Genomic DNA, 24,816 nt, shown 5'->3' on the forward strand with positions numbered 1-24,816 from the left:
CAATTAACATTATGCTCCTGACTTATTTTTTAAATTAGATCACAATGATAATTATCTAGGTGTCAAAAAGGAGGAAATAAATTTAATCTGTTCTTCTCAGGCAAAATACAAGAAAGTTTAGAAATGGTACAGCCTAGCCAATGTAATGATTAAAAATGAGTAAATGCATAGAAGTACAAGGGATCATTGCAAAATTTCAAACATAATTATCAGAAGAAAGGGTACTGGAGTTGTTTTCTCAGGTTCACCCACCTGTGTGAACTACGACTCCAGCTCCAAGGTAATGGTTTGTTACAAATGTTTAGGGAAGAGGACAGTGACGAATAAGAATAAGAAAAAAAAACACAAAAAAACAAGGTAATGGTTTGAATCTTTTTATAACCGTATTTCCTATTAGAACTTGAAATAATGTACTTAAAATTGTAAAAACTCCAAAAACTCTAATTTAGTTTCCTAGTTACTTTGCAATTCTACAGATAAATGAATTCAAGAGGCCCTGATAAATGGTGGCAGTGGAGATGAAGAGGAAAAGATAAATTTTAAAAACATATAGGAAGTAAAATTGATGACATGTTTTAACGAATTAGATAAGGAGAGGAATGTAGAAGAATGTTTCCAGAAAAGACATTTGGAGGGCACATTAGGGGTAGATTTACAGTGATTATTTTAATTTTGGACAAGTTAATTTTTAGAAGCCTCTGAAATATTCAGGTAAATGTTCCAGTAGACAACAGGAATGTAAGCCTGGAACTGAGGAGGGTGTTCAAAACTGTAAATATAGATATAAATAAAAGGCATAAGCATATAGACCCCTTATTGAAACCATGAGAGTAGGTCTATTCTAAAGAATGTCTAAAAACAGAGGAGAGTTGTCATCTTGAGTCGCCACCAAATCTCTGGGTCTCAGCCACCTTAAATACCAATGTTATGCCAGATGGCCATTTTACACCAAGCAAGAATCAAATTGCCAGCTCTTATAACTCAATAATAAAAAAAATAAATAACCCAATTAAAAATGGGCAAGCATCAGAATAGACATTTTTCCAAAGAAGATCTACAAATCACCAATAAACACATGAAAAGATTATCATTATTGGTATGGAAATGCAAATCAAACCCACAATGAGATACCACCTCACTCCCACTACTAGAGTAGCTATAATTAAAAACAAAACTTGACAGAACAAGTATTGGTGGGGATGTAGAGAAATTGGAAGCCTCATACACTAGCGGTGGCAGTGTAAAATGTAAAATGAATGCAGGCACTGTGGAAAACAGTTTGGCAGTTCCTCAAAAAGTTAACTATAAGAGTCTGGGGAAGGGGTGGCGGCGCCATGTCCCGCTGCAAAGGTGGCAAGAAAAAGCCCCTGAAACAGCCCAAGAAGCAGGCCAAGGAGATGGACAAGGAAGATAGAGTTCAAGCAGAAACAAAAAGAGGAGCAGAAGAAACTTGAGGAGCTAAAAGCGAGGCATCAGGGAAGGGCCCCCTGGACACAGGTAGAATTAAGAAATTTGGCAAAAAGTAAGGTGTTCCTTGTGCTTCAGGAGATGGTGACCCTTGATTGCTATTTAAAATCTGTATTCCCTGCCATAACATCTTCTACCACCTATACAGCTAAAATGAAGTGTTGTCGTGGAGCCTATTGTACATTTAAGAATAATCTTTTGTAAAAAAAAAAAAAAAAACCATACAGTGGCTCATTATCTCTTTAGCTGTTTTCACTCAGCCATTCCTACTTTAGCTGTGAATTAAAGTAAAAGCAGCCCAGATTCCTGCCAGAGTCTGCTCTTTGGTCTTTGTTCTACCCTAAATTCTGTATCACCTGGAATTAAGCCAACTCATTTGAAAAAAAAAAAAAAGTTAACTATGGAGTAACCATACACCTCAGCAATTCCATTCCTAGGTATATACCCAAGAGAATTTAAAACATATGTTCATACAAGAACTTATCCATGAATGATTATAGCAGCATTATTCATAATAGCTAAAAAATGGAAACTATCCCAATGTCTATCAAATGGTGAATGGATAAATAAAATGTGATATATCCATAAAATGGAATTTGACAATAAAAAGGAAGGAGATATTAGTACATTCTACAACATGGAAGAATCTTGAAAACATACTAAGGAAGCCAGATACAAAAGACTACACATTGCATGATTCCATTCATATGACATGTCCAGAAGAGGCAAATCTACAGAGACAGAAAGTAGACTTGTGATTGCCTAAGACTGGGAGGCTTGTGGGAAGAGGGGAGGAGGGAGGATGAATGGAGTAAGGGGTTTTGTTGGTGTGATGAGACTGTTCTAAAATTGCGGTGATGGTCGCACAAGTCTGTGACTAAAAAACCATTCGAATTATACACTTTAAATGAGGGAATTGCATGGTATGTAAGTTATATCTTAATAAAGCTATTTTTTAAAAAATCAGACAGCCCTCTACAAGTATCAAAGTGCCTCATCAGCCAGGTCACCATCCTTTTTATTTTGATGGATGGAGACCGAAGTGCAGAGGGATCAGGTATCCAACTTCCAAGTTTGTGCTCTTCTACACCCACTATATACTCTTGGCTAATGGCAGAATTAACCTCCCCTCCTTGTAACACCACTGTAGTTGTACATGCCTCTAGCATTTAAAATCATAATTTGTAATTATGTGTTTAACAATTCTTCCATATTAGACCACTCATTTCTTCAGAATATTGTGTCTGATTCCTGTGTATCAGGATCTGATTTTTAAAAATGAAGATTTACTCAGGAAAAAAGATCTACAACTGACGCTAAATAAATACATAGTAACCCAGTGTACTGATATTTACCTCTCCAACCAAGGAAAAGCACAAAATGAGACACAAATAAAGCACAGAAGGGAATAAAGGATGGGAGAAACCGGGCATCTCCTCCCACCCCTTCCCTCCTCTAGACGGTTTCTCTGGAAAGTTCCAGAAGGGAATCAGGCATGGCTGGTGACGTCACTGTGCCCCGTGGCGCCCCCCACAGAGGCCACCCGATACCCTAGTTTTCCCGCCTCTCAGAAGCCGGAAGACCACGATGCGGCCGCGCGAGGAGCGGGGCTTACGTCACGTCCGGTTCGGCCCGCGCCACTGCTGGAGAGGGAAGGCAGAGCGAGTAGGGGGCGGGGCCGAGAATGCGCGCGTTCTAGGCGGGGGAGGAGCCACGCTGAAAGCGCCGCGTCACGTCCGGTAGAGTTAGAGCCCGTGCAGAGGCGGCGCGAAGCGCTTCGGTTCTGAGCGGCTCGGAAACCCGTGCGTCGTGTGAGGCTGCGGCGGAGCCTCTTTAAAGAAGGCGCAAGAGGTTGGCAGCTTCAACTGAAGCACATCGAGCGACGACAGCAGCCAGGAGTCATGAGCGACAGCGGCGAACAGAACTACGGCGAGCGGGTACGTAGAAGTGGCGTAGGGGGCGGCTGTGTGGTCCCAGCTTCTTGTATCTCTTTGAGGCTCATCGGCCTTGGGTCGGGAGGCAGGGACATTTTAGGCCCGAAGTCCGAAGCCAGGAGGGAGGGGAGACAGGGTTTTGAAAGCCCTTGTGGGTAATGTCGTTAGTCGTGAAGGAGGCCATCGGCAGGTTTATGTGCCTTCGTGCCCGAGATGGCCGTTTTTTCCGTTATAAGTAGGGGACAGAAAATTAAAAATGGCCGCTGCGTACCCTCGGTGTTGGGGGAGGGGAGCGGTATCTTATTTCGCCGTTGCTCTCCTGCGAAGGTCCGCCGCAGCCATCTTGGGCTGGCGGTCTGGGCGCGCTGCCAAAGGCACAAAATGGCGGAGGAGCCCCGCGTTAGCGCGGGCTCGACCCGTCGGGTGCCGCGCCTCACTAGGCCGCATGGTGGGGTGGGAAAAAAAGACGACGTTTTCGGGGGTTTTTCGCCCGGTTTTTAGGTTAACGAAGGACCGCCTTATCGGCCTTGGAAAGGCCAGAATCTAGGGTGTCTTGGGGCCTCTTGACATGGAAACTTACATGAGGTAGTCTAAAGTTCTGGGCCCGTTAGTTGGAGGGCGTTGCGCGAGGGTTTGCGTTTTGCCTAGGTGGAGTGTTTTTGTCTGATACTGGAAGTTGTCCAGCCAAAAATCGTTATCGGAGTGTCCTATTAGAATAGACCACAGAGGTCGCTAAGATTATCGTGGAGCTGTTTTTCCACGGGAACGTGAGGGAGAAATTGGCGGGCAACAATTTATGGCGCCGTTATTTCCTTTGTTTTGAGAACTACAAAGTGTGTTGGTACTTTTTTGTAAGTTTCCACCTCTTAAAGGTGGAGTGCGGGGAGGGTTGATTAAATTTAGAGAGTAAGATAGTTTCTAGGCTTAAAAAACAGCATAGCTTGCCTCTGGGGCCCTGGGTATTAGGGTTGGAGAGCATCGGATGAAGACGCAGAAATAGAAGGCTTGCTAGAACCTTATGTATTGGCGGCGAAGGGGAATTTGTTAGGAGAAGGGTGATAAAATCAATTTTTGAAGCTGTTACATAAGTAAGGTTTAGTGTTTTGCAATTCGTTAAGTTTCCCCTGTGCTGGTATAGCCGTCTTAAGATCTGAATACTCTGTCTAGTAAATTAGGCTGTCAAACTTGAATAAAAAAGATTTTAGGTGATTTATTAGAAAGGGTATTTTTAGAAAGAAACTTCCTCTCGGCTCCTGGCACCTTAGTGAGCTTACTGTGTAATTTTGGAACCAAAACTGATTTGAACTAATCAAGCTCTACGTTTGCATATTCAGATCAATATTTGGGTTTTGATTTTGACGTTTTTCCATAGATTGATAGACTCCAATGTCGCCAGTGAGCGCGATTATTTTTTAAGGTCTTGTTTTCTAAGGATAAAGTTTGACTTGAGCTCACAAGTTGAAGTTGTGACTTTTGATTGCTGGCAGTTGAATAGACTGTTGAAACTACTCGTTGGTGTTGGGACTGGGAAGCAAATAATTTTAAGATCTTTCGTTATTAAACAGACCAATTATTGGGTACCTTTGCACTCTTTAGGGAATACAAAATGTTTTCTGACTAGAGGACCTCAGTTGAATGCACATGAAGAAGCTACACATGGCATCCTTCGGAAAGTGGAAAATTGCCCAAAGAAGAATTAACTCTAGTATATTTTACATGAGGAAGGAAACAAAGGAAGTAGGTCTCAGTTTGAGACACACAGCTCAAGGGAAATTTGAAATTTTTGAATTGATTCTGTTTTCTTTATACTAGTAAAAAATACACTTAAGTGTTTCTCACAGTCCTTGATATTTGCTCAATTGTGAAAGGAGAGAAAGTTAACTTGTGTGTTAAAAATCAGTGTTTTTCTTACATAAGAGTGTTCGCTTTCTGGAGGAGATTTTTAAACTTTGATGTTGTGAAATACTTCCACGTTGTTTTTTGTGTGTTTGCATTCCTATTGGAACCTTTAAGTGATTGCAATACACCTAAAACAAACATGTATCAAGACTCCCAAAGAAAGCTTGGCAAAAGCGTAAGGCTGAATGGAACAGTCTAAAAATTATTCAAGGAAGAAAGGTAATAACAAATCTCTTCAAATCTGCTGGAACCTTCCACGTTTTGTTTATCTATCTCTAATCCAGACACTTTCACACCCTGGCAGCCCCACCTCCCTAGTAACTCTAGGTGAGTTTTTTTCTGCCTACTACTTTAGACTTTAGAAGTAGTTCTTTTCCTAAACAGTAAGGTTGGGTGTGCGGAATAAATTATCTTCAATTTGGTTGCTAATAAGAGTACAGTATTTTATAAGAACTTCAGTAGAGTTGGTAGCAGTTTTAGATGTGCTGGGTAATATTGGGGATAATTAATCTTTAAATCCTATAATGGTCACAGTATGTTAGGTGTGTGAGGTCTGTATGTTGTCTGGTCATGCACTCAATTTATTGTTCTGTCCTTGCTGTTGTAATTACTTCGTACAAATGAGTCTTTACCTAAAGAATCCAGAAACTAAGGAAACACTATTGTATGGACCAGATGTTTTTAATTTCTGTCACTCTATCAAGATTACAATAGCAAGCAGTTTAAATATGCTTTGACTCAGCAGATAACCTGATAGAATGGTAGCTGTTATTTTTGTAGAAGCAATGTGTTTGCAACATAGGCACATTATCTTTAGTCTTGTTCTCTATAGAGGTGAATAGCACCTGGACACCATCCAATCAGAATGCCTTTCAAAATCTGCGGTTTTTCTCTTCTTCTGCTTAATCTTGAAATGTCTTTTTGTATTCTTTGTTTTTAGCCCCTAACTCTAAATTCTAATTTTCAGAACAAACATCTCTGAATCTATTTCTTTCTACAGAATTGTAGCCATCACACCAAATTCCTTTAACAAAGGATTGAATTAATGTCAAGTGGGAGGAAACTGTTTTGTGTCATTGTGAGTCTGGTTAGGTTATTAGTCTTTCGAAACCAGGTTGAAATATTTTTTTTCTTGGTCTTAAGAGTGCTTTAATATTGTGGATGTTGTCTGGAGCTAGAAGGTGGCATTTTCAGACTGAAATTACAAGTGATTTTACAAGGTAAGTACTACAGGTTTTGTCAAAGGATTGAAGAGGAATTCAGCTGGTGAGAGAAGTGTTAATGGGATTTGCTTTGTAAGCCTTTTTACTCTTCTTTCTCTTCAATAAAACCCCAAACCTAAGTGGTATACGATAATGCTTTCATAGTTAATGTTTTGCCCAAGACAAGGCCAGACGTACACATCTCTTGAGCCTTAGCATTATGTTTTGTTATGTTAATCAGTGTTTATATATGCTTAATTGTATTTTCTTTAAAAGATATGATTGATTAGGAATTTTAAGTGTTTTTACCCAGGTTAGTACTTTTGGGGTATGGGTCACATAGAAATAGGTATTGTCATCATTTACTGTTTTTAAGCTGCAAGCCAAAAAAAATTCTTCACCATAGCAAATTATAAGTCTTCAAATTCCCCAAACTCTTTGCTTTGAATTGGGTTTTGAGGGTTATTTTCAGATTACTTTTATCAACATGGATTGTCATGTATGACAATGTGGATGGGGCCTTTTTGCATTAATTTTTGTGCTCTGCTGTTAGATTAAAAGACAGTCTCTGAAATGTCAGAGCATACTCATGTTTGCTTTTGCTGGAAAGTACTGTTTTATGAACGTGAATGTGAGGGTTTGTGCTGTTTTTGCAAGAGATTTCTTAAAAGCACAGACATGTCAGATGGTTTTTTGTTTTTTTTTTTTTTCCCAGAGACTATTCTTAGTTTGAGGATTTTTCTATCCTCCACCCTTCTTCTGGTAGACAATTTGGCTGCAGGAAAAATTAAAATAGACCTTAATATGTTGATAAGAGCATTCATTGACCTTCCTGTAACAGGATAAACAAGTTTTTCTTTGCCCCTTTCTCTCCCATTTTTTAGACTATTGCCTGTCAACTTAATGAGTTCATGCATGTTTCATGTTAAATGGATTCCTGTTGTATCCCTTAGAAACATTTAACAAAAATTGTGTTCATGATGGGACAAGTTTCTGTTTATTTCTAACTAGGGTCTCTTAACCAAATGTACATAATAACGTTAGCCCAATACTTGGTCTTCTGGTTTTATAAAGTGGCCACTTGAAATTAGCTGCTGAGGTGGAATAAACGTAATATTTATATATTATCTAGTAGTGGTTTTGTTCTTAGAATGTAAGAGAAGAAGTTGGGAAGGGGTAGTGAAATAACAGCAGAAAGGTGTCCATATTGAAGATGGTAGTGATAGAGCTTTGGCCTCTGTTCCAGTATCTTCTGCATCTAAGCCCTGTATCTGTACACTATCTTTAGGAGGCCCTAAGGAAACCTGCTTGGGCATTCTGATTCCACGATTACATTTGTGCTGCCAGCAAACATTTCCCATTACATTTTAGTGATGGATATTAAAAGAAAACCAATTACTGTAGCTCCCTTAAATAGCTGTTTAAAATATTTTTCTTGGATTAAATAAAATAAACAATAATTGACATTAAACTAGACTGGAAATTATGCTATTACTTAGAAAAGACATCACAACACTTGCCATGGTTTTTAATGCCCAGATAGGTACAAAGATGTCTCTCATGACTTTTTTTAAGAAAGAAAGCTATAATTTTTTTCAGAATGAAAGTAAAACTAGGAGAGGAAATGATTGACAGCTAAATAAGATTCAAAGGTGAAATGCAGGATAACAAGGAAAACTAGAATGTTTTATAAAGGCAGTATTTTGTTTAACGTGTTCAACAGACACTATTATACTTTGCTGATCTGCTAAATTGAGTCTTTTTAATAATTATTTGAGGAGGTGAGCTATAATATTCTAATATTGCCACCTTTAAAGTAGGATATCTCCTTTGGACGTCCAGAAGACATTAATATTTTGTTCATTGAGGGAAAAACATACAGCAAAATTCTTTGAAAATACCACTGTTGGATTCAAGTTTGTTCTGCTTTCCTTCATAGCAACTGGCATGTAGTAGGTGGTTGACTTGATTTTGTCTTTTTATGATTTTAATTCTAAATTTAGTAATTGGACCATTCATACTATAAAATCTCACTAGAGCAGCATTCCCAGGGGTGGGTTGAACACTGCAGTTCCAAATTGTCAGATTCTCTGACACTGCCTTTATACAAAGCTCTAATACAGTACAAAAATGTGTGACATTAAATAAGTTTCTTTATCCTATTTAGACAAGTCACAGTATTGTAAACCTCTTAAACCCTGAGCCTTTGTCATCATCATACAAATGAGTTGTCCGTGCTTTCCTTTCTTGCACTTATGTATTAATGTGTCACTTTTTGATAGAGATGTGCTTTTGACACTTAACATATTTTCTATTGATGAATACAATAAGTAAGAAGTGTGAAATGTAATTATAGTTCTTAAAATGTTAAATGAACAGTAAATGTTCAGAGGCGCACTTCACATTCATCTTAAGCATGATAAATCTATTTGGAGTAGACAAATGAGATTGATTACCATATACTAGAACCAACAGAAAACTGTAGTTTCAGTTTTTTGAGCTGCATATTCTAGTTTCTTTTTTTTTAATCCAAATCAACAAAGGGATTTTTTTTTCTAGTTTCAGTTTTGGCACTGGATTTTATCCTGGAGTTTTAAAATATTCTTCATCCTGTTCTTTTTCTATTAAGGTTAATGTTGAAGAAGGAAAATGCGGAAGTCGTCATTTGACAAGTTTTATAAATGAGTATTTGAAGCTCAGGAATAAGTGAAGCTGAAATTTGAAAAAATAAAAGAAAGAATGCATGCTAATTATCAGACCAGAAGTCCCACTTGTAGAATATTGAGCAATTTGTGTGAAGTGGGGAAGATGAAAGAAGTCAGAATTTGAAACGGAAGAATGAAGAAAAGAAATAAAAATGAAGTTAAGATAAGAAGTAATCTGGAATCAGAAAGCACTACGCTAAGTAATTACTAGTCTGTTTATGTGTCCCTGTATATTTTGCTAAACATGCATGCATTATTTGTTTAATAGAAGAAAATATATACAGGGTAAAGAAGTGCCTTCCAGGGGAAACGTTTAAATTAGGTAATTCTAATTTTAACTGCTTAGTCAAATGATTGAATGCAATTTAAAAAAAAAATAACCCTCTGTAGTCAAATACCAGGCAGCAGTGAGGTCTCCAGCATGGGTAATAGTTGGCTTCATGTTGTCCCCTCTAGATAGATTTTTTGTCTATCTAATTCTGCTGGTCCTGGGGCTTGAGTACCTCCAGAGTTGGAACTGGTGGTCTGTGCCACCTTCCTGGACTCTTAGAATCCACTGACCCCTCTCCTTCAGTACTATGCTTCAGTATACTGCAGAGTGTTTTGTTTGTTGAAGTTTTCCGAAAGAATGTCTGCTAGGATGGTTATAGAACCAACCCCTCAGAATCCAAGCAAAGCTTTGAACAGGACAGTTCTTTTGGCATTAAAGCCTTAGGTTTTTCCAAATGGGAGGAGTGGAAATCTGTGACCATTTAGACCCTTTGAAGGTGCGTATTTGCTAAATACACAGGGATGATTCTTCAAATTATGTTTGTTTGCCGCCTATTCCAACTGAATGAGTAGGATTAGTGCTAAAAATACAGTAGTTTCCCCTAGAAGTGGGTCACACAGGTGAACAGGATAGCTAATTCAAAGTGCAATAATAGCAGGGTGCTTTTATTCCCTTTTCTGCTATCAGCATTTCGTTAATATAATGATGTTAGAGATATGGATTATAAATAAAGTAGCTTTACTCTGGTTCCCTGCTCCTACTACTTAGAAAATCACATCAGATGTTTTGTCTTTTCCTTTTCTGTGTGTTTTGTTTTAGCTGACGAGGAGAGTCAGATGATCGGTGTAATGTTGTTACCCTCAGTTGAATGGGACAGGTACACAAATCAAAATAATAACCAGTAGTAGCCAACTAACAGTTTTCTACAATTGAGAATGCCAAGGGTATCATCTCGCACATTTCTTCCTGTGATGAAGGCAACTTAAAAACTTTCTCTGAGAGTTGTCAGGTCTTTAAGCTCTTAGAGAAAGTGACTTAGATGACATTTCTTAAAGGATCCATTTTCTGGTGGTTTAGGGCCTGTTGTCACAGTGTGAAATTTGTGCTTTTTATATTTAATTATTTCTATGTCTTGCAAACAGAAGAAAACTATTTACATTTACAGGAGGCAGTTTTTGCATTTACTTTCTCCATTTGTTGCTTGTAAAATTTCTTGTCGTGGATAAACTAATGATAACATTAACCTTAATTTTGCATTCTGAATTGCTCAAAGAACAGGCAGCTGGCTGAGGTATATGAAGGAATATTTTTATTCAAGTCCATGGATTCTTTTATCAAGGAACCTGAGAGATCCTTGGGGTCCAAAAGAGAAGGATCTGTTAGCCCCTCAAGGGAAAAAACGCAATTTGGAATCTGGTTACATGGCTCAAGCTGGGTAGATGTAAGGTTAAAATGTTGATGGATGCTAGTAGACCATCTCATCCATTCATTTTTGTTTTCTCCCTTAGCCAGAGCATCTTTGGGTTTAGGGTGTTTCTTCCCCCAGGCTGTTGGGAAGATGGGGGCAAACCTGCCTCTTTGTATTCCTGGAACTGGCAGCTATAGGGAAGATTGCATTAATCAGTAGGGCTGATTGATGCTAGGGTCAGGCAAAGCAGGGAAGGAGATGCCTTTGGGAAGGGAAAAGATCAGATAGGTAGGAAGCATATTACTTCTGAAGTTGACTACCTCAATGAGACTTAACTAGCGTTATAAATGCATACAGTGTTTTTGAGGGGTGTAGATGCCCAACTCCAGGCCATATTGTAATCCGTTTTAAAGACTCCAGTTTCAGACCCTATATTTGAAATGTCATAGAGGTTTAGTGAATACCTCTGTTTATGAGCCAGTGTTCTAAATCTAATATATACTGCATCCAGTTTTTAAAAGTAATACAGGGATTAGATGGCTATTCCTTCTTCTGTCACCTCTTTCAAAATAAATTTTTTTAAGACTTGCTGTTCTCAGAATAGAGAAGTATAGGTTAAAGTATTTTGTTGGAAGGCTATTTGTGTTTTATTACCTGATGTGTTCCCTGCAGGTTGTGTATTAGTATATGACTGAGATCCAATCTATAAGAATTTAAATCACTGAGCATTTTCCAGGGAATTTTTGGCTTTATTTTATTTGTGCTCCTTTTAAGTTCGTGATCCCTTTCCTTGAAGCATTGGTGTACAGAGTATTTCTTTTGGTGAAGTTTTAAATCTGTATTGACACCTGTAGTTTTGTCAGTCTTGAAGGTGGAATTTGAAGTATCCTTAAGTATAGGGGCTTTTCTAACTTGTTTTACAGATTTGCCCGTGTATTGAGGTTTAAAGTTAATGTTATGCTTTAGATTGGGCTAATCGTTTTAGGTCTCCTTTCTTGTAGACAAGCTAAGTTTCTTCACATATATTTGCCCAAGTTAAATGGCCATTGTAACTAGAAGAGTTTAACTTTCTTAAAAAGGATCCCTGACAAGAAAGATAGTGGAGGTGTTTAGCTGTTAGCCCAAGGAAGTGTCAGTGTAGAAGGTGAAGTCTTTACATTCTGGTATCTCCCTTATTCCTGGTCTAAAATGATTGTTCACAAATACATCTACATAGCCTGCTAGTTTTGGAGGCTAAGTGAAAACTCTTGTGATTTCACAAATATTGTATCTTTGACCCTTGATCTGTTAGAATATCATGAGCAAACCTCATTAAGGCTTATTTCCTAAGCTGAGAATACTGTCTCTTCCCTCTTAGTAGACAGGCTGGTGAAGCATCTCAAGCTTTGGAATAAGGCTTTTCTGTTAAAGCAAGAGGCTTAAAGAGGATCTTTTCTTTCTGCCCATTCTTTCTTTATATTCAGATTCCTAGGCCGACTGATGTCTCTTAATTATGAATACTTTATTGGTTATCTTTTAACTGTTACTATGAGGTATCCATATTCTGCTCTCACTTCCTGAGCAAATTGTTTTATTTGGTTTCCATTAAAAGTTACATGATTCCATGAAATAATCTTTTGCTAGCATTGGGGTAAACAAAGGCATTTACTAGCTTTTGGGTTCCCTGTTTTTATCTTCTCTACCGGATTAGTTTTTGTCCATGGTAAAAATGGCAGAAACCACACCCTCATTTTTGAGACCTTCTTTGTCCAAGGTGAGGAGGGCGTAAATTGTGCTTCTAAATGTCTCACTTGTAAGAATATTTGGTAGAAAAATCCAGTGGATTGTTAATTGGGGTCTCCAGGGCAGCGGTGCATCATTGAAACATTTCTTGGTGTTAAAGGCAGCTGTTCTCAATAATGAAGGGGGGGAGGTTTACCATCTTTTTCTTTTAATCTGTTCACAGTGACTCATGGGTGGGGCTTGGGTAGAGGGAAAAGGCTGTCACATTTCATGTCACCTCACCATGTTTTATAATGGCTTTGAGGTCGTTTTCCAGAGTTGTTTGAGGCCTAAAGACCAGAACTTAGTTTACTGGGTGAGTCAGTCTTTCCTTCTCCGTTACTTCAAACATTAATTTGTCTTTTCTGTGGTGTATATTTTTCTCCTGAGCATCATAGGAAGGATCTACCAGATTTTCTTCTTTTTGCTGTAAACCACAGAACTATGTTCTAAAATGTTTTGGGCTGAAATTTAAAATAATTCTGTATCTTACATCTTTTCAAGAATGGCCAGAATACTCTGAAGATCTACCACAAACAGTTCTCTTGTGATAACTTAATCTGGAAGCTTCAACTTTGATTCACACACCATACAGTGACTTATTGTAAGCTTTGTTTTGAGTCTTGCCATTTCTGTTCTCTGGTAGGAAGACTCACTAGACTTTAAAGCCTTTTATTTTGCCTAAGTTGGATAGCCTAAAATAAAAGTCTTACTTGGTATCTTAGTTAACTGTCAGAGTGGGTGAGTTCTTCTTTCCTCTTCATCCACTGTTTGGTACCTTAGCAGAACTTTTCCCTGGTTCTGTATTTATGTATGCCTTTTCTGCTGATTAATTGACTTTATATCTTTGGCTCATTAATGAACTAGTTAATCCTGTTGAGCCACTCCTTTCCTGTTTTCTTTAGAGATCTTTTTTGTGCCACTTTCTTACTGGCTAGTCCCAGTTTTGATTGGGAAAGCTGTATGGGAACATAGTACTCTTACCTACTAGTCTTTGGGTTTTGCTTACAGTCCCTGAACTACTCCTAGTTTACCCTGGCTAATCTCCATTTAGCTGAGGAAGCTGTGGATCTATGGCACCTTCTCTACTCTTAGTTCTCCATAGTTCACTGCCTTTCTGCTGTAGCTCCATCTGGTTGCTTTGAGTTTATTAGGGGCCTCCCTACCATGGTTAGATGGAATAGGGTTTTACAGGGTTTAGTGTCCTTCAAGCTGGTCCTGGCTTTTCAGTAGGTTTCTACTTTTCCTTAGAACTTGAAACTGAGATCATTGTGCTTGTCTGTTTTCCCACTCAAACAAATATAACTTGTGAAAAGTTAAGGTCTTATTTTTAAAAATCAAGCATTTTAAAATTAAGTTCTATGAGTTTTGTAGGGTTTTGTTTTATTGACTGCAACTTAATTGAAAATAGGTATAAAGTATAGGCGTCATAGTTAATAAGGTTCTTTCTCACCCCAGTGAATAATATTCCCGAAACAATCCTTGGACAGTTCCCTTAACTGCTTGACTTTGGCACCCCTTTCTGAAGGGAGTGGGGTCAGATAACTCTTATCCATGCTCCAAAAAGGTGGAAGAAAGGACAAGTTAATTGACTTATGTCAGTTGGAGCTGTGAAACTATTATACCAGGTATACTCAGTTCCTGCCCTTATCTATGTTTTCTTATCTTGGAAGGGGATTGCTCTCCCTCACCATTTATCTTACAGCAGCTTATTTGTTTTTAAAGTTTCCCAGAAAATATACAAATTAAACTTTTGACATCTACGTGTAGGAATCCCGTTCTGCTTCCAGAAGTGGAAGTGCTCACGGATCGGGGAAATCTGCAAGGCATACCCCTGCAAGGTCTCGCTCCAAGGAAGATTCCAGGCGTTCCAGATCAAAGTCCAGGTCCAGATCTGAATCTAGGTAAGAAAGACTCTTGAGATTTTCTTGTTACTCTTAGAAATTGGTGTGCGCTTTGTAAATCAGGAAGGTAGAGAGGGTTAGATCTTTTGTTGGCCTATTTAATATTGGTGCTAGAAATAAACTTAAGTTCTGGGAGACAGAAGACTATAATTGGTTAAGAGCCTGGGCACTTTAGTCAGGGTTCAAATCTTACCTCTGTTTTTGCTGGTTTGGGTGGATTGTACTTAACCTTTTCAACTTTAGCTTCCTTATCTATAAAAGGCAAGTTAGTAATAGTATCAGTTCTTCAGAGTTGTTGTGAGGATTCACTATGAGTGTAAGTAAACTGCTTCTTAGTATGGCATGTATACTGCAGGACATTGGCTTTCAATAACTAATTGATAAATAGATACATACATGGTGCTTTTTTTTCTTTTTTAATATTGGTCAGGAGTAGGCCATACATCCTGGTTTGCCTGGGACAATCCCAGTTTATGCCTGTTGTCAGGCATAATTAACAGCACCCCTTTTCTCAAACATGTCCTGGTTTAGTTGGTTTATGGTCATTCTAGTCAAGAGCCACTTACTGATTTTTTTTTTTTTGTTTAACTGCTGGGGGAACTACCTGTGATTGTGATTTTGTTATCGTGTTAAGCGCATGTTGTGTATAATGGGAGATGTAGAAAAATAGAGGATGGTCTTCTGAGGGGAAAGATGGGCACAAACCAAGCTAGTAAAGTGCTGCATGTTTTGCTTTTTAAAGATAAATATGTTAATTTTAATTTTTCTTTATCCTAATTTGAAGAAATGTTGAAGAGCTTGTGGTTTTGGAAAACTTCATAGCAAATTGAAATGACTATAGGTTAAAATTAGAAAGGGAAGGTATTGATCCCACTAAATTGGTAAGCATGTTAGCATATGCTTGGATTGTGTTCCTTCTTTGGGGATTTAACTCTAGAGTAATAAAGAATTCAAGACCGTATTTGTCAGTTATTTAGTCATAACCTTAAAGTCTTTGTTTTGCAGGTCTAGGTCCAGAAGAAGCTCTCGAAGGCATTATACCAGGTCACGATCTCGTTCCCGCTCCCATAGACGATCCCGGAGCAGGTCTTACAGTCGAGATTATCGCAGACGGCACAGCCACAGTCATTCTCCCATGTCTACTCGCAGGCGTCATGTTGGGAATCGGGTAAGAGGAAAAATGTTTTTGAAGCAAAGGATTTTAAGTTAGGACTGATTGTGACAATGGAGCTTTAGCAGGGAATACGTAACTAAAATTTTTAGAGGCATTTTAGTGTTTTGAAATTGTCTTTTTTTTAAGTTAATAAGTTAACTCTCCTATGATGGTCTACATTTGGGGTATGGGACCTTTAAGCACACCATTGTAACTAAGTCCATCAAGAAAAACACTCCACTTTCCATTACTTTTATAGTATTAGTACAACATAAATTTCACACTGATATTACTTGGTGTTTTCTGGGTTTCATAAACTTAATGGGATGCTCTCTTAACTTTGGTTTAATTTTAAGCTAATCTGGGGAGGTGTTAAGGCTTTTCGCATACGAGGTTCCAAATAAGACAATATTTACTGTATTTGTATTATGCAGTTTCATTGTATAATCCAAGTGCTTTTGTTGGGGCATGAGTTTCTGTTTTTAGGGTAGAATGGAATTTCCCTAATAAATTGTTAGTGTAAGAAATAAGTGGAACTTTGAGGTAAATTCATTATGTGGTGTTGGGAATGTCAGCCACAAGTGATTCATTCTTTTTTCTTGTAACGAATGCAAGCTGCTTTTAATACGTGTTAAGATGGTTCGATGCACTTCATTTATGTGCATATATGAACACTTCGTATGTTAGGTTTCTATGAAAATCAAACTACACATGCTCTTCCATCTTTCAGTCAATTCAGAGATTCTGTGTATGGATGGTATGTCTTAGTTTAACCTTAAAATTTTTTTGCCTAGCTGATAGATAGAGACGGTGGGATTCTGATTATCCTTGTGTGTGTATTTTGTCAGTATGTGTGGGTTTTTCTTAGAATAAATTCATAAGGAGGTGAATTCCTCATCCAAACTGCCTTCTAAATTTTCGAAAATAGATGGCAGGTTTGCTTTTCACCAGTGTGAATCCCTCTTTCCCCTGCTTAATTCTGAGGTTGAAATTACTCCTTTTGTGGTCTTTACTGCTCACTCTCAAAAATGCTTGTAAGTGTTTGCTGTAATGTTTTGTAATGTCTTTTATTAAAGTTATAAAGTTAGTGACATTTTTGGCTAGTGAGTGGTTCCCTTTTACTTTGATTTATGGTAAGTTTTCAGAGTTTGAAGTCCATTTTTTTATTTCTAGGCGAATCCTGATCCCAACTGTTGTCTTGGAGTATTTGGGTTGAGCTTGTACACCACAGAAAGAGATCTAAGAGAAGTGTTCTCTAAATATGGTCCCATTGCGGATGTGTCTATTGTATATGACCAGCAGTCTAGGCGTTCAAGAGGATTTGCCTTTGTATATTTTGAAAATGTAGATGATGCCAAGGAAGTAAGTAAAAGTTTACCTGTACCTTTGTAAAACACCAGTTTTATTTATCCAAGTATTAATGACCAAGTGCTTGGATAAGGGCAGTTTTGCTTTTATGGTATAAATAGAATATACACCTGTAGTTTGAGTTGAAAGAATAAATTCTTCCAGAACAAATAATTGAAATCGGTAATGCTTTGAACTTTTTTTCAACCATTTATTGTGGGAAATTTCAAATAAACACAGTAACAAAATTTTGTATGACCTAGGGCAATTGGTCCTACCACTCGGCTTCAGTAGTTAGAACCAACTGTGGTCAGCTATATTCCAATTCAGTCTTTTCCACCACATTTTGATGTTCTGACATAATCACTTGCTGTTTTGGTATATGTTTTTCTAATAGTTTGTATATAATGTATTTGGTATATATATATATATTGTTTCAATGTTTATAAACACCTAAGTTTTATGAAAACAGCATTCTCCAGTTTAGGGTTTCTAATCCTTGTTCACATTAAGCTATTTTCTACAATAGAAAGTAACCAGAAGCCGGGCGTGGTGGCTCACGCCTGTAATCCTAGCACTCTGGGAGGCCCAGGCAGGCGGATTGTTTGAGCTCAGGAGTTCGAAGCCAGCCTGAGCAAGAGCGAGATCTCGTCTCTACTAAAAATAGAAAGAAATTAATCGGACAACTAAAAATATATAGAAAAAATTAGCCGGGCATGGTGGCGCATGCCTGTAGTCCCAGCTACTCGGGAGGCTGAGGCAGGAGGATTGCTCGAGCCTGGGAGTTTGAGGTTGCTGTGAGCTAGGATGACGCCACGGCACTCTAGCCCGGGCAAAAAGAGTGAGACTCTGTCTCAAAAAAAAAAGAAGAAGAAAAAATAACCAGAAGCAACAAAGTTATGACTCAGGAGAGAAAAGGAACTGATTTTGAGTGTATATTGGCAAGTGAATGATTTCATATACGTATTTTTAATTTGACTTGAGGCAGGATATAGAAGGAGTAAAAAGTATATGAAGTGGATCCCATTTAAGAAATTCAGGCTTCGGGTGCATAGGGATGGTAGCTGAAGTCATCGCCAAGGAAGTGTAAGAAAAAGCTCTGATAAACATTTAATGCCAAGCCCCTCTGATGGTCTGTTTTGAGATTAGGAATTGAATTGAGCTCTAGGCAAAATCTTTTTATTTTCCGACTGTCTATATAGTAGAATCATTTTGTATACATAGTTGTCAAAAACTAATTTTTAAGCCATGCATGGTGGCACATGTGTGTAGTTCCAGCTACTCGGGAGGCCATGGTGAAAGGATCACTTGAGCCTGGGAGTCTGAATCCAGCTTGAGCAACATAGTGAGACCTCTGTCTCTAAAAAAATTTTTTTTTAATGTAAAGAGCTAATTTTAAAAGGAGTAACTTGATTTGCTAGTGGGAATACTAAAAGCCGAATGCAACTTACTATAATGGATGACTTTGTGGAATTTTAAGAGATTTGAAGGGACCTTTTAAGATGTTATTCAGCTTCATTTTTGAAAAATTTGAGATGCCAAAAGGTGTAGGTAGGATTGCGTAATTTAGTTTTGCTACAGAACCACAGTTAGCACTCTGAAAAATACCATAATTTTTATGTGAATCTGTAGTGTCAGAAACTAAGCCATAAACAGTAGCTCGAACATTCGAATTAGGAGATAGCATAACATTGGAATTAGAAATTTAAATTCTATCTAGGTGAAAGGGTGTTTCTTCAAATGAATTATGAACAAACTCCAATATGTTCAGAATTGGATATTATTTTAAGTGCATGCTGTTGCAGTTAGTATATATTCTGGATAAAAGAACTATATGTACTTCAGGCTTTTCTTCATCTTTTCGTCTTAGCTTTTAGTTTCCAGAGCAAGGCTGGACAAACTTTTCAAAGATTAAATAGTAAACATGTTAGGCTCTTTGAGTCATAGGATCTTGGTCACAACTATTCAAATCCAGCATTGTAACCCCAAAACAGTCATATGCAAAAGAATGAGTGGGGCAGTGTTCCACTGAAACATTTATAGGCATTGAAATTTGAATTTTTTGTAATTATCACTCGTCCTGAAACACTAGGGTTTTTCTCCCCCTAGCCATGTGTATTGTTAGCTTATGGATCATAGGCAACTGCCTAGATTTGGCCCACAGGTTATAATTTGTCGATAACGCTCTGCTTTAGAGCTGAAAACACTGTCAAATTTGAGGTTAGAGACAATAATTGTTTTTATGACTGGTTTTTACAAATGAATAATATTTAGTGGAGAGAACAACCCATTTATAAGTTGTGTAGACCTTATGATCTTGCGAACAATAAAATAACTTATGTTACACCTAACTGAAAGGTCAAGTTGGACATTATTCATAGCCATAGGATAATTAGTGGCTTTGTCCAGGATGTATATAACAGTTCATTTATCTTTTAAAGGCTAAAGAACGTGCCAATGGAATGGAGCTTGATGGTCGTAGGATCAGAGTTGATTTCTCTATAACAAAAAGACCACATACCCCAACACCAGGAATTTACATGGGGAGACCTACCTAGTAAGTTTATTTTCAATGTGAAAATGTGATTGACAGTTTACTTCCTCCAAGAAACATTGGTGTGGGGGGGTCTTTGGCATTTTATTTAATCCCTCCACCGTCTAAATCATTTTTCCTGTTTTTGAAGCTGGCTAAAAATTATTTCAGTGCAATATATACAAAAATATATGAAGTGGAAACATTTGTACCAAAAATTTTGCTTGATACCTTTAAATCATAAAGAAATCCCATAAATTTTGACTTTACTAGGTAACTAAATGTTTTAATTAGGGCATTTTTCCAATAATAGAAACTTAACCATTATCAATAATAAGTTTATGTAAATCTTAAAGTGCATTTTTTAGATTTTTTCGTGTGTGTGTGTGTTTTCAGTAGAATGGAGAACATGGGTTTCAGATAATGCACTGGTCCGTAAAAGAATAATACTTTGTCCTTTGTCATGACACTCACCAAGTGTGTACGTTATTGACAGAAAACCCTAAATTGAATTTTTTATATTTAAATAAAAAGCACTTATGTGTGGTAGAGATTTTTAATTATGTACCATGATTGCCGTGTTCTTTTTAATAAGCAGAACATTTTCCCACTCCTAAAACAGCATTCTCTGTATGCTTTCATTTTCCCTTCCTCTTGAAAATATTTAGGAAGCCTTCTTAATCCAAAGATTTTTTTTTTTTTAAACACATAGTTATACTTTGTAACAGGGGAGAGAAAAGGCAGTATTTGTGCAGTATCAGTGAGAATTGTAATAGAAATAACACTTATTTTCCAATCAGTGTATCAGAAGAAGCCTACTGGTAAATACCATCAGTTTTGTTCAGAACATAAAGAAGTTACACTTGAAGAAGTTGCCCAGTCATCTCCATAGAGCTTGGCTGTGGGATATATGTTACCCCTCAAGACACAAAGGAACTGTGCTACGTGGTGTTGAGCTGCTGCTAAATATGGAATCAGTTTATAATAGCAAAAGTCATGTCCAGGAAGATAGAGAAGGCCATGTGATATTTTTTTAAGATTTATTATTATTATTATTATTATTACTCATAGTGGCAGTTCACGCCGTCGGGATTATTATGACAGAGCATATGATCGAGGCTATGATGATCGGGACTACTATAGCAGATCATATAGGTAAGTTGTGATGTAGAAGAGCCAACTCTTCTGAATCTCAGTTGTGACATGATTTAAAGCTACACTATATTTGCATTTTAGCTTTTGTAAGAAATCCAGAGCTGGAGTTTAAAGCCGATTTTAAGGTTATATATGTCTTTCTAATTAATTTGTTGTATGTACTTAGTTTCTGTTCAAAAATTATTCTAGAATATAAATAGGGAGACATAAGTGATAACTTGGGATATGTTAATAAAGAATACATTTTCTTTTCAAACACTGAGTGTAGACCAACTGAATTCTCCGGTCTAAAGTGACAGCAGGAAAAAAACTATAACATAAATCTCAGTATGTTTTAAAAAGAGGTTTCATAAGCCATATTGGATTGGAAAGTCAGCCCTTTATAAAAGCAAATTTTTCTAAGGTGCCATGCACTAGAGGGCAACAGAAAAACTGATCGTTTTTGAAAGATTCCAGAGTATTAATTCATTTAAAGACATCAATTTAGTATTATAGTAAGTAGGTTTTTTATTGCCAAAAGTTGATATTTAGGGGTTTTAGTAGGGAGATGCCCATCATACTTGAAAAACAAAGATATCTTTGAGAGTACTTCCAAAGGTAAAAATGAAGTAAAAGTCTCTTTTAGCAGTGGTGGACAATTTAGACCTTCCCTTGTTAAAATATTAATTTATGTAGTTACTGAGTTTTGGCCACAATTATCCTTGATAACTTAGTGTGGTGTGGATGTTTTTTCCACATTATTTGATAATATTTTAAGAATTTTGATAGTTGACACTGTCACTATTTGGAAGTGAGTCCTTAAATGTGTTCTCAACATTAGCATTTTATCACTCAAAAAAATCCCTTTTTTCTTTCTGTTTTTGTTTTAAGCATCATTGTTTTGAGTGGAACTTAAAGGATTGATTTCTGGAGGCTGAGAAAAATTAAGGTCTTATGCTGATTTTTTAAAGTAATTCATTGAGGAGCATTCAGTTAAAAATGTTCTGTGTTCTAATGATACTCATTTTAGCCACCAGAGAGAGCTCTATGCCAGTTTGTGAAAAGAATGGCAAAAATGGCTCTTGATATCTTTACCCACAGGAAAGTAGGTATTACTCATGCTTTGCGGGAGTTTTTATTTTACTGAATAAATGATATAATTCTTTCAAAAACTGAATGTTACTTTTGTGTCTTCACAGAGGAGGAGGAGGTGGAGGAGGAGGATGGAGAGCTGCTCAAGACAGGGATCAGATTTATAGGTATGCCGGGAGAGGATTTAACTTCCGCACAGCAATAGAAAGCCTCATAAAAGATACTCACCTACTAATATTTTGGTAGTTATAAGTGGATTCACATAAAATTGGAATTCTTGGGGTTCATAAATACTCTTAAACTGAAGCTAAATGACTATAAAAAGCTTTGTGTGTTTACAAAAAATAATTTTTCAAGCCAGTCTTTCTTACAAAAAAATAAACCTACTTGAAGCATTAGTGAAATTTGGTTTGGATGTTATAGTCCATCAAAGTGTGGCTGAAGTTAATTCATGGTAAGGGAATTTTATTAAATGTACTTGACAAAATTTAAAAGGGGCCGGGCGCGGTGGCTCACGCCTGTAATCCTAGCACTCTGGGAGGCCGAGGTGGGTGGATCGCTCAAGGTCAGGAGTTCAAGACTAGCCTGAGCAAGAGCGAGACCCTGTTTCTACTAAAAATAGAAATTATTTGGACAACTAAAAATCTATATAGAAAAAATTAGCCGGGCATGGTGGCGCATGCCTGTAGTCCCAGCTACTCGGGAGGCTGAGGCAGTAGGATCGCTTGACCCCAGGAGTGTGAGGTTGCTGTGAGCTAGGCTGATGCGACGGCACTCACTCTAGCCAGGGCAACAGAGTGAGACTCTGTCTCAAAAAAAAAAAAATTTAAAAGGAAAGCAGATTAAAATAGAGCAAGCAATATTCAACCTCTCATAGCTTAGGAGAGTGCTTAATTGGTCCTTGGGCCTTACAAGGTGCTTCACTCTCTCAAGACTCAGACCTAGAAAACTCCATGACTAATGCAAGATTTTTGAAGGTTCACGAAGGCTTTTTTGGGAACTAATAAAGAGGGAAATGTATAATCATGTCATTTAGTCTAATTGTGATCTATGGAGACTTAGACAATCTTGACGTTTGTTTACAGAAGGCGGTCGCCTTCTCCTTACTACAGTCGTGGAGGATACAGATCACGTTCCAGATCTCGATCATATTCACCTCGTAAGTTTTTTATCTTGGTCCGATTTTTTATTTTTAGTAGTACCACTTGCTCTGACCTGCCAAAACATAGGCAACTATTCCTTTTGCAGATAATGGGTTAATTCATGTAGTTTTATCTGTTATATTCACACACATTCCAAATGTTTTAGGGGTTTAAGAAAGTTTACGAAAACAACCCTTAGAATCCTATTTTTGCTTTTAATTAAAATAGTAAATGTACAGACTATTAAATTTTAAGCTACTTTGAAAAATGACTTGTTTAAAACCTTAGCTCTCAGATTGAGTTATACTTCCCAGCTATTTCTATTATTTAACATAGGGTATCTCATTTCTAGTTTAACACTTGAGTAGAGGTCTTCCTGTGTTTCTCAGGAAAGAATCTGGTACATAAGACTTCCTTTTGGCAGAATGGTCTAGAATTTTCAACATTAAAGTACAGTTGATAACTAATTCCCTTAGTATTAAACCTGATGATGTGTTTTCTTCCTAGGTCGCTATTAAAGCATGAAGTTGAAGACTTTCTGAAACCTGCCCTAGAGCTGGGATATTGTTTGTGGACAATATTTTTTATTGTCTCGTTTAAAAAGTGAACAGTGCCTAGTGAAGTTAGGTGACTTTTACACCTTTTATGATGACTACTTTTGGTGGAGTTGAAATGCTGTTTTCATTCTGCATTTGTGTAGTTCGGTGCTTTGTTCAAAGTTAAGTGTTTTCAGGAAAGTATGTTTTGCATGTATTTTTTTACAGTCTAAATTTTGACTGCTGAGAAGTTTCTATTGTACAAAACTTCATTTAAAGGGTTTTCTACTGAATCCAGGGTATTCTGAAGATCGAAGCCTGTGTGTAAAAATGCTACCAAATGGCAAAAAGCAACAATAAACCGTTTGATTTTTACTTTTCTTTCTAATATGTCAATGCTTAGCAGAACTGTTCAGATTACATTGTCAGTAGTAAATTTAAAGACAAAATGCCCGTTTTCCTCCAGTCCATGAAACATACCATACTTAATACCTACAATTAAGTGTTAAAAATTATGCTCTGTAACTCTATACTGCTAGTATTAGAACTAAAAATCTTTCAATACAGCAAATGCTTAATGCTTATATAAATGTGGATTTGTCAGCCTTTATGTAATCTGTAATATATATATAGCAGGGAATAAGAAGAGTTACACAATGTATGCCTTAAAAGGCTATTCCTTAAAGTTGTTACAAGGGGATAATGGTATTTCAACTAGTTATCAGCAAGTGACAATACATTCCACCACAAATGTACTCTTGTTCTTCTAGCTTTTAGACTATATGAAAAAACTGGGTGCTTCAAAGTACGGGATAAGAGAAGGGAACACTACACCTGTGTCATGGATGAACTGAAGACTTTGCCTGTTCATTTTTTAAATATTATTTTCAGGTCCTTTGCTTACCAAAGGAAGCCCAATTTCACTCAAATGTTTTGAGAACTGTGTTTAAATAAATGCAAATGAAAAAAATTGGTGGTGCAACTCAGTTTACAAAGAAGTATTTTTGTTCTAACTTGGTTACCTGTAGTTAGTCTTTCTATAATTTAGTCCCTAATGCAGTGTGTTGCTAGAGAGGTAAATTTGCATATTTCTGGAAAATATATAGAGTGGGTAACTAGGTATTAGTGATCATCTCCATTTGGGCATGAAGTTAAATAACTGACCTCTACACATACCTTGAGGGTACCTGAAATGTATGTTTTTAGTATTAGTTCTTTTTCATTTAGGTAATTTTCATGATCAGTTCTAGGGATATTGCTATAGGCAGGTAATTTTGTTAGCCTGCTGACCTTTATAGTACTTACATGTCATTTAGTATGCCCCAGGT

At 37.2% G+C, this 24,816-nt stretch overlaps 1 protein-coding gene across 3 annotated transcripts; it reads left to right on the forward strand.

The window, feature by feature from the left end:
• The first annotated feature begins 3,094 nt into the window (after window positions 1-3,094).
• Window positions 3,095-24,455, forward strand: TRA2B (transformer 2 beta homolog (Drosophila)). 3 transcript variants are annotated; one of them, XM_012641168.1, is made up of 11 exons: window positions 5,809-5,977; window positions 6,022-6,520; window positions 9,132-9,407; window positions 14,418-14,551; window positions 15,557-15,719; window positions 16,878-17,066; window positions 19,493-19,608; window positions 20,656-20,739; window positions 21,918-21,977; window positions 22,896-22,969; window positions 23,460-24,455. In XM_012641168.1, exons 5-11 carry the CDS (start codon window positions 15,687-15,689, stop codon window positions 23,468-23,470), a joined length of 567 nt encoding a protein of 188 aa, XP_012496622.1. In that variant the 5' UTR covers window positions 5,809-5,977; window positions 6,022-6,520; window positions 9,132-9,407; window positions 14,418-14,551; window positions 15,557-15,686; the 3' UTR covers window positions 23,471-24,455. The 3 variants fall into 3 exon arrangements, with proteins under 3 accessions (XP_012496606.1, XP_012496615.1, XP_012496622.1); XM_012641161.1 differs by lacking the exons at window positions 5,809-5,977; window positions 6,022-6,520 and adding an exon at window positions 3,197-3,404; XM_012641152.1 differs by lacking the exons at window positions 5,809-5,977; window positions 6,022-6,520; window positions 9,132-9,407 and adding an exon at window positions 3,095-3,404.
• The last annotated feature ends 361 nt before the right edge of the window (window positions 24,456-24,816 follow it).

This window comes from Propithecus coquereli, unplaced genomic scaffold, assembly GCF_000956105.1.
Source record: "Propithecus coquereli isolate 6110/MARCELLA unplaced genomic scaffold, Pcoq_1.0 Scaffold10, whole genome shotgun sequence".
Lineage (NCBI taxonomy): Eukaryota > Metazoa > Chordata > Mammalia > Primates > Indriidae > Propithecus > Propithecus coquereli.